The sequence below is a fragment of the Manduca sexta genome, chromosome 28, assembly GCF_014839805.1.
Source record: "Manduca sexta isolate Smith_Timp_Sample1 chromosome 28, JHU_Msex_v1.0, whole genome shotgun sequence".
Lineage (NCBI taxonomy): Eukaryota > Metazoa > Arthropoda > Insecta > Lepidoptera > Sphingidae > Manduca > Manduca sexta.
The window spans coordinates 14,430,238-14,440,382 of NC_051142.1; the positions used below are offsets into that span (position 1 = coordinate 14,430,238).

The 10,145-nt window shown below is 36.3% G+C and overlaps 1 protein-coding gene across 1 annotated transcript in view; it reads left to right on the top strand.

Moving 5' to 3' along the window:
- Nucleotides 1-5,840, top strand: part of LOC115455603 (inactive ubiquitin carboxyl-terminal hydrolase MINDY-4B) — a 28,206-nt gene extending 22,366 nt beyond the window's left edge. Inside the window, exons 10-11 of the mRNA XM_037444769.1 lie at nt 3,289-3,423; nt 4,698-5,840. Coding sequence (XP_037300666.1) covers nt 3,289-3,423; nt 4,698-4,761 — 199 coding nt within the window. The 3' untranslated portion in view covers nt 4,762-5,840. The remainder of the gene's footprint in view (nt 1-3,288; nt 3,424-4,697) is intronic.
- The last annotated feature ends 4,305 nt before the right edge of the window (nt 5,841-10,145 follow it).

Genomic DNA, 10,145 nt, shown 5'->3' on the forward strand with positions numbered 1-10,145 from the left:
TTAACTTTTTATTCCAAGCTCGCGGTGCCTGTTTAAGACCGTAAAGAGATTTCTTCAATAAACAAACTTTGTTTTCTTTACCCTTTTCAATAAAACCAAGAGGTTGCTCCATGAAAACTTCTTCTTCTAAATCTCCGTTAAGGAAAGCTGTATCGACATCTAAGTGCTTCATTCTCAACTTCATATCTGCAGCTATCGCAAACAACGTGCGGAGGGAAGAATGACGAATCACTGGTGCGAACGTCTCCTTGTAGTCTACACTTTCAACTTGATGAAAACCTTTGACGACGAGTCTCGCTTTATACTTGATAATATTACCATAAGCATCCCTTTTAATTTTGTAAATCCATTTACATGGTATAACCTTTTGTTAGGTCTATCTACTAAATTCCATGTATGGAGTTTCCTTAAGGAACTATACTCATCAACCATAGCATGTTGCCACTTATCAGCATCATCGGCATGAGTAGCTTCGTAATATGTCGTAGGTTCATTAGAATCTACCATTGACGTATTGTAAGCTTTATAAAAATTTGTTGCTTTTCTATCTCTGGAAGGGTATCTGCGCTCAGGGTGCGATTCCTGTTCCAAATTCGCTGTCACTTCTTCCACACTAGGCATCCTTAAGTCACTGAGAGACTCTCGCTCTTCCAGAGTCACTGACTCTTTTGCACTTTCTAGATTTACTGGTAAAGTTGCTTCAGCCGCCGAGCTGATATTCTCATCACAGTCATAGAATTGACAGTCATGATCAAACTCAGACTCAATCTCTTTTTGCTCATCAAATAACAATATAGATTCTGACTGTGCGACAGACTCAGATTGCTTCTGCTTTAGCGCTGTAAAGCAATTTTCAAAAAAGGTTGCATCTCTGGATATAATAACTTTTCGTGGGTTAGCAGGGTCCCTAAAAATATAAGTGCCTGGATTTTCAGAATAACCGACGAAAATTGCTTCCTGTGCCTTGACATCTAATTTCTTCCTGTGACACGAAGGTATATGGACTAGAGCTCTACAACCAAATACTTTTAGATGGCTAAGATCACCTTTTCGTCCATACCATTTGTCATAAGGAATTTGTCCACCTAAGGCTCGATGAGGAGACCTATTCTTAAGGTAAATGGCAACTTGGAATGCATCTTCCCAGAATGCTTTCGGTAGTGAACTTTCAGCTAGCAACGTTCTTGCCTTTTCTGTAACCGAACGATGGGTGCGTTCCGCTACTCCAACTTGCTGAGGACTATAAGGCGTCGTTGTTTGATGTTCAATACCTTTTGAAGCAAGATAATCAACAAACTCTTTATTCACGAACTCCTTACCTCCATCAGTCCTAATTGCTTTAATTGTTTTATCTAACTGATTTTCAACAAAACATTGAAACACACAAAATATATCTTTGACTTCTGTTTTAGAAGAAATAAAATAAGCAAACACTTTTCGCGTATAATCGTCTACTATTGTCAACATATATCTATTTCCTTGAAAAGAAGTTGTAGACACCGGTCCCATCAAATCCATATGGATCAGTTCCAAAGGGGAAGTAGCCCTATTAAACGCTAACCTTTTGAAAGGTTTTCTTGCTTGTTTACCTTCCACGCAAGCGATACAACTAGTTTTATCTACTCCTGTATACTTTATACCTACCTTGTGATTTTTCAGTTGGTTCATGCCTATACGACACAAATGTCCTAACCTCTTATGCCATACTTAATAACTATCCTGACAACCAGAGTGCACATCTTGTGTCAAAAAATTATCTGCCACATTCTCGGAAAAATTTACAGTACCATCTAAAACGTACAGTCCACCACAGGGCGAGGCATGAGCAACAGATTCACCTGTAAAATTAAAAGTATCAGATTTATAAAAGTTACATCCATTATTATCAAAAACACAAATAAAACCCTTTTCAACAGTTTTATATACAGATAACAAACTAGCTTTCAAATCTGGTATATAAGCAACATCACTAATATTGTTGACCACGTTCTCGGGCGTGTTTATTGAAATATTTCCAATTCCGCAGCACTTAATCTGTTCTCCATTTGCGACAGTAACAGTACCTTGATTCTGTATCGAGATATTCTGAAACCAGTCCCGTCTAGAAGTCATGTGTCTAGTACAACCTGAATCTACATAAATTATGTCCTTTCTTGGGTTTCCAGAAGTATTAAGACTTGTAAATATCGTATCATTGGTATTTACCGCATTGCCTTTCTCCTTCTTGTTTCTCTGTGGACAGTCTGGTCTCTTATGTCCAGGTGTCTTGCACTCATAACAAACTATATTCTTCTTCATTGACTTAGGCTTCTTCTTCGCATGAAAGACAGAGTCTAATGATGTAGCCACATCTTTGGACATTTCATTAAGCAGTTTTGTTTTCACCAACTCTGTAGTCACGTCTACATTGCAATTTTCTAAAGCCATAATGTGAGGTTCATACCTTGGAGTTAGACCTCCCAAAAGTATTGCAGCAATAGACTTGTCCTCTATGACTACATCAATATCCGCAAGATCCTGTGCGGTTGACATAACTGCGTTAATATATAGTTCAATATTTTTGAACTCTGATAGACTCAACCTGTACAGTCTACGCTCCAAAAATAATCTTCGTCCTATTCCCTTATCTTCAAAGGCTTTTTGCAAACAAGTCCATGCCTCAGATGCAGTTTTCGCACATCTTATATGGGTTATCGCTGCACCTTCTACTGATAAGCATATCTTTGCTAATGCCTTTGCGTCTTTGCGTACCTTTGTAGAGGCAGGGATTGTGTCTCCATTTGGGTATCCACCGATTGTTTCCCACAGATCCTCATGCATAAGGTAATTGCGCATCTTAAATTTCCATGTAGGATATCCATCTTTATTCCTCAAACATGAAAATGTAAAAGATGAGCTCGACGACGGGAATTTTTCACACTCGAAACATCTCCAGATTCATGTGACATTTTCAGACTATTACTATTTCCTAGTCACACCAACAAGATATATAACTTTATTTTACCAAATAACGTGAAAAAACTAAGAACTAAGCGTTCGTGCTGATAACGTGTTGTAAATATGGTATATGTTCTTAGTAATTAAATAAAGTTAGTAAAAAGATGTTATTGACATGAGTGTTTATTTCGGACTAAAGAGAAGTAACTATGGCAAACAAAATACAATTAGTTCTAAAAATAGAACATATAAAAAATAATAAGTCACGACGAAGGTTACAATCTCCAACATAAACCAAATACAAAAGACACAATATATCAACAATAAGCCCAGCCTTTAAATAATTCTAAGGTTCGACATCCACTACTACACTTGCGGCGGTTGCCATGTCCTGCTCAACGTCGACACTCGCGCTCACGACGACGCCGGCACCATGAGAACCGATGACATCACCGCAACACCACTAGAGAAGCTTATACATACCAAGTGGGTACTTTTATATCATGGGAATTATATGAAATCTAGATAAGACCCCATTTAATTGACTAGCGTTTTTTTCTCTTTTATGATATAGGGGGCAAACGAACATACGGTTCATTTGATGGTAAGTGATTACCAGAGTCCATGAACATATATACCAGGGGGCATAGATGCATTGCCGGTCTTTAAGTTAGATGTTAGACACGCGTTAACTAAACGTAAGTGCGAATCAGTATGTGAACACCCTGGGACCTTATTCTCTATGCCACACGTTATTTTTACAGTGCGTAACAAGCTCGTAACGCATCGCGTCACGTTCAATACAATTGAAATTGGCATACAGATTCATCCATTCCATACAAATTTCACGAAAATAACATGACACGGCCGCGTTACGCGTTTGCTGTGTCATAGAGAATAAAGCCCCTGATAAAAATACAAAATATGTAGTTGTAAATAGATGTTTTGTTAACGCGTGTCTGACGCTTGTTATTTGAACGGTGTCTTGTCGAATTACATTTGTAACAAATAATTATAACAGAATGAAGAGACGAAGCAGCTAGCACGACGGCAATCGCCACCTATAACAGTAGCGCTGCGCGATATTTAAAATATAAATATACTGTATCAGTGGCAAATGGTCCATATATCCCAATTCCTGATTCCCTTTCGTAATTAATGTAAAATTTAAATTTAATTTTCATTGCATTGATTTGCAGACTGTATTTATGCACATTAGTTGTGTAGTGTATCTTTATGTTTTGTCGGGTTCTCTTTTGGAAAATGTCACCCTTCGCCACTACTTTATACATATATCTGTTAGATATAAAATGTTATAATTACAGTCAATGTTGTGTCTTTATGTACCAATCCACATGCTTGGGGTATATACTGTATATATGGATGCTGGAAAGCAAACATGTAGTACCCGCAAAACTAAAATTGTTCACCAGAGCAGAAAAATATTAAATGGAAAAAAATATTAACTTGCGTATTTATAGACCTAGAGTTGTCGTTTTTGGATATATTCTATAGTTTTATTGATAATCCCAAAACAGTTAATAGAAAAAGAATACAAAGTTTCATATTATAAATGCTCTTTGAGTTTCATGTTTTAGAATATTATAACCCAACTTCGCTCATCTATTTTATTCTATATTTTTAATAACAATAACTTTTCCACTTTACCTTTTCAATTTTGTCATACCATGAGATATAAAGTTTTTATACGCCCATAAAAACCGTCTCTGTATAATATTACTAGTATTACTGTTCCCCAGGTGGCAAGATGCAAAAATTACATGGACTGGAAATGCACCGCACGCTGGCGAGACGCCGAAATAAAAAAACAGAATAAGCATTTATAGAGCCGCACTTTGGCCAGACCGCAAAAAAAGCATTTATAGGGATCTGTTTATAGTGTAGCGAACAGCAAAATATTTTAGTATGAAGGACATCACAGCTACTTCACAAATAGCACATTATTTTGCTAGAGATTAAAATTAATCAGGCGATAAAACCATGAGAATATCAAAGCTTAGATACTTTCAAAATAGTACATAATATGTTTTTGCCGTAGGTAAAATTTTTGCCAAAAAAAAACTATTCTGGATTTTGCTACGTCAAGAGTGTCACTCTACAAGCTTAGGTCGTCTCCATAATGTCCCAGGCGTTGCAGCGGCTGTGACGTTCTTGTGATGTCGTTTTAATCATTTTGCAAAAAAAAATATAGTTATACTATGCTTGATCAAAGTTTAGGTTCGGTTGGATAATAGAGATTTTGGCCTATAGCTCAAAACGCATGCTTATAGGTCTAAATAGTACACAGTCTTAGAGGTAGAGAGAAAAAATAGTTCTAAACAATAGCTACTGTAGGCGTTAGGAATAATGTAGTTATATATATTTTTTTAATTTGGAAAATCTATATGTTGCATATGGGTATTGACCATACACTGATGGCAAAAAACGATGATACAATTTTATTATATTAGAAATGTTGAATTCAAACCGCAATTTGTCGTTTGTCAGCCGTCTGTCTGTCCACATTAGTAATTGAAACTAGCTAGGTTTATTAGTTCGTATGGAAACACCGACACAGCTCCCAAAGCTTGAATATTATATGCTTTTTCCCTCCATAGGAATAGCATTAGTACATTCATTATCTACACTTTCAACAAAAGTTAGACCGAAAATTTAGTTAAATAACCCTAGGGAAAGAAGTTAAATCAACGCTTTTATTAGATTTATTCAAATAACATTACAAATATACGTAAAACAGACTTATTTAGAAAGAATTTTAGATTGGATTTTGAATGTATTGTCAACGAATTCAAGTACCAGGGTACTAGAAGTATTTAGAAGGTAAACGAAAGTATTTGATATTGTGATGTGTTATATATATTGATTATAGATAGTAAACATTCGAATTGAGTTTTATTTCTAGTTGATACTATTCTACGTTATAATTATATAGTATGTCATTATGTTATGTTAAGAAGGGCAATAATAATGCAACTTGTTTCAATACATATTACGTTTCTGAATCAAGACTGCAGAATACATTTTCATTCAATGATGGTATACTTATTACAATGTGATAACGTACTATAAACTTTGTGATAATACACAAAAAAGAGTTCTTTTTTTCAAAAATTAATACTAAACCCTACACTAATAAACGTTTGTACTTCTATAATAGTTAGGTAGTCAATGTTTTGTCTTGTTATGTCTAATGACATTTACCGTTGGACAAAACAAGACAAAAGTTTGTATAACTACCCTACGTTATTAATATTTGTTGCGTATTTGTAAAATTATTCCTGGAAGGACACTGGGAATGAGCAAACTTAATATTATTTTTTAATATTAAATTTCATAAACTGTTATGACAATGAAAATTGAAAACGGTTTCTTGAAAATCAAAACAAATTTTATTAAGAATAATATCACTGTGCATTTACGATATTGTAAATGAAAATATAAATCTTCAAAAATGCCATGATAATGTGATACAATATTAATATTTGTTATATTTCGAACATTGTTTTTAAGGCATTTTAATTTTAGAGGAGTGAATCATAGTTTATCTAAACATACTTTTACTTCATCAATAGCATCCTATACCCACATAAACCATTTCCAACAATAGTTTAAACTATCTCTATAAGAATGGCGGATCGCTATGATGGATGAGTCTCCGATCCACTAATATAAGTAATTTATCAACCGTTGTCGAATGCAGCGGCGTCCTTACGTTTGTTCGATGACATAATTCCACAGTTTTCTTGTGAGGACGCACTTTAGAGATAAGTTTGTTGTTTTGAAATGGAACTGCAAAACTTAGAGAAGATATTAAAAAATAACACTTTTATGCCCTATTTTCTTGGATTATTTGCAGTACAATGCCATTTAAATATTTTTGTAACAGAAAATAAACGTAAATCACAAACAAATAATCACGCATTTATTCCCGAAGGGGTATGCAGAGGCGCAACTAGGGCACTCAATTATCGCCAAGTGTGTTCCGTCCCATGATATGATACGGGGTGAGACTATCGCCATATCGGACCAACGCGCTTTAATCATTATCTAATTGCAAATACAAAGTGCCATCGCACGAACAAAAAAAATAATCAACACACTTCAACTTTATACTAATCAATGTTTCATACATCCACAACACCCAATAGCCAGCGTTATCAAATTACAATCCGGATATAATCCGATCAAATAAATCATATCCGGGCATGGTCGCCCGGGTGTAAAACCCATCCGTAACAACGCCTAATAGCCGCCGGCGATTGGACCCGGACAAGAAGCCGAATGATATTTTACACCATACAATTTTAGTTAATTTACGACTTTACAGTTTCGGCTTTTAATTGAATGAATTTTCAGATTAATGGGGCAATGTGAGGGCGGAATGGGAGCGGTAGTTTGTTTAGGTTATGTTTTGAGCTACAGAATTTTCTGGGCCTGTCGGAAGCATAAACGTAAGTGTGAACAATGAGCCGTGATTTCTTATTGAGTATTTTATATAGTACTGTGCCCGCGGCTTTGCCCGTGTGGTATGTCACAAAGTTTTTCCCGCATTAATCACGACCCACCCATACTGGTGGTAGGTCTATCATATGTGAGTTTCCGCCTGGGTAGGTACCATCCTAATGTCTATATCTGCCGCCAAGCAGCAGTGTGTAGTCACTGTTGTGTTCCGGTTTGAAGGACATTGTTGCCAGTGTAACTAATGGACATAATGAGACTTAACATCTCATGTCTCAGGATGGCGAGCACAGTGGAATACCGCACAATACTTTGTAATTCAAGGTGTTGGATTGTGTTTCTACTGTTTATGGGCAGTCGTATCGTTTACCATCAGGTGAACGGCAAGCTCGTTTCGTCATTAAAGCAATAAAAATAAATAAAAAAATACCAAGAGTTGTTTTACATCCACGCGACCTCTTCAACGGTAATCATTATATTTCAGTCAATTTACATAAATCCGTAACGTACTATTAACCAAAATCTTTCACAAGAATTGCACTATCTTTTAATAAAAACCCTACGAACATTCATTCAGTAGATATAGAGAAAAACGCTCACATAGAGATTGCTTTTCGGCACTTTGTTTTATAATATGTGTAGATTTTTAATTGGCTTGCTATTCACGGAGGTCTATAGCCTCCTTCACTAATGCGAGGAACTAATCTTTTTATCCTCCATCTTAACCTAATGTCCTATATGTAATTGTTATTATTACAAAATTCTTACTTCTCTGACGACACCTCGATATTTTTCTTCATCATTCAAGTCAAACCTTACAAAAATAATATACTTAGTCTTTGATCACTCCAAGCTTCAATGGGAGGTAATTAATTACCTCCGGCCTGCGTGTATTTGCGACACACCTGGGACAAACAAACATCGCAACGGACCAATTAGATATATTATGTTCCCTCTAATTATCTTAATATCTCTGCTGGCATGCGAGGAAATTCTGGTATTCCTGTCGTTATTGTGATTTATGTATGTTGTAATACAGTTATAAATTACGAAAGAAAACATAAGGGACTGTTTCACAAGTTACAAATAAATGTTATTTGTAGTAGTAGTTATATGCAATTTGATTATAGAAAAATTGTTTGCTTGACAGGTAGATATTATATAAATAAATTAATGTAGGTTCAAGTAAATGTTATTTGACAGGTATTGTAATAAATAAGTAATATAGGTAGCACTAACTTTAATCTAATTTATTTGGGAACATAGATTGGAGTTTTGTATTTGATCGGGTTATATATGTCGTTGTATTACAGGGTCCTATGTTAATATTTATTTATGTAGCAAAGGTGAGATTAAATATTTTCATGTTGGTAAAAATTAGAAAAGACTTTTTACATGCGCACGGCAAGGTAGACCCCACAGCACCCGATGGTAGGTGGAGTGGCATCTAATAGAATATCGACTGACAAAATGATTACGCCTTGGCAGTTGCAACAATTATGTCAGCCTGTTGGAAACGGATATACACAGGCTTTCAGGCACAGGCCAAACGCAACACACGTGAGCCACTATGGCGGGTTTTGACACAATGTGTACGGTGGTCGTTATCCATGTAATAGTGAGCCAGCGATGTTTTGAATATCATTTACTCAGAAGTTGAGTGCGCTGTAAGATTAGGGCTCTTAGGTATCGGTTTAGAATCTCGAGTCGGGCAAAGTGATATTAGGTTGTTTTGCGTAGTGTCAACCCAGAGTCTGGAATTTTTGCTTATTATAACGATAGGCTCGCCATATCATGGGACGGAATACATACGGCGAAGAGCGTACCCTAGTTATGCCGCTGTCTACCCCATTGGAGATAAAAGGTGTGTATCTATCTGAACATATAGTAATATCAGCCCTGTATTATATACTTGCCCACTGCTGAGCACGGGCCTCCTCTACTACTGAGAGGGATTAGGCCTTAGTCCACCATGCTGGCCTAGTGCGGATTGGTAGACTTCACACACCTTCGAAATTCTTATAAAGAACTTCTCAGATGTGCAGGTTTCCTCACGATGTTTTCCTTCACCGTTAAAGCGAACGATAAATTCACAAAGAATACACACATGTTTTTTTTTTTAGAAAAGTCAGATTTGTGTGCCCTTGGGATTTGAACCTGCGGACATTCGTCTCGGCAGTCCGTTCCACACCCAACTAGGCTATCGCCGCTTTTTTTTTATCTGAACATATACTATCCTATAACTGATGCCAATTCTTGTTGCTAAAAGCAGTCTTCGAGTATTGTATTCAAGTTTAAAGGGTATTATAGCCAATGCCTCTGCTTGCCTTGGTGGTGCACTTGTATTATATTATGGTAGAAATGTAGTGCTGAGGTCTCGTTTAAGATTCTCGGATCGGGCAAAGTGATATGGGGCTTATCTGATCAGTAATAGCCCGGAATTTGGAATTTGTTCCTGATATGGCGATAGGGCTCATTCCCTGTCGTATCAATCAATCATACAGCGGAAAGTAGGCACACCAGTTGCGCCTCTATCTACCCCTTCCGCGATAAAAGGCGTGAATGTGTGTTTGTTCGTGGCCAATGCTAATGGTAGTGGAGAGAAACACCGAATGTGTTAGGATGAATGATGATATAAAAGAGTGTGAAAATTATACATCAATGATGAAAATTCAATGATTAAAACGGTTTGATAGTTCAGTTCATAATCTTTGTAATTGAAAGTGTTG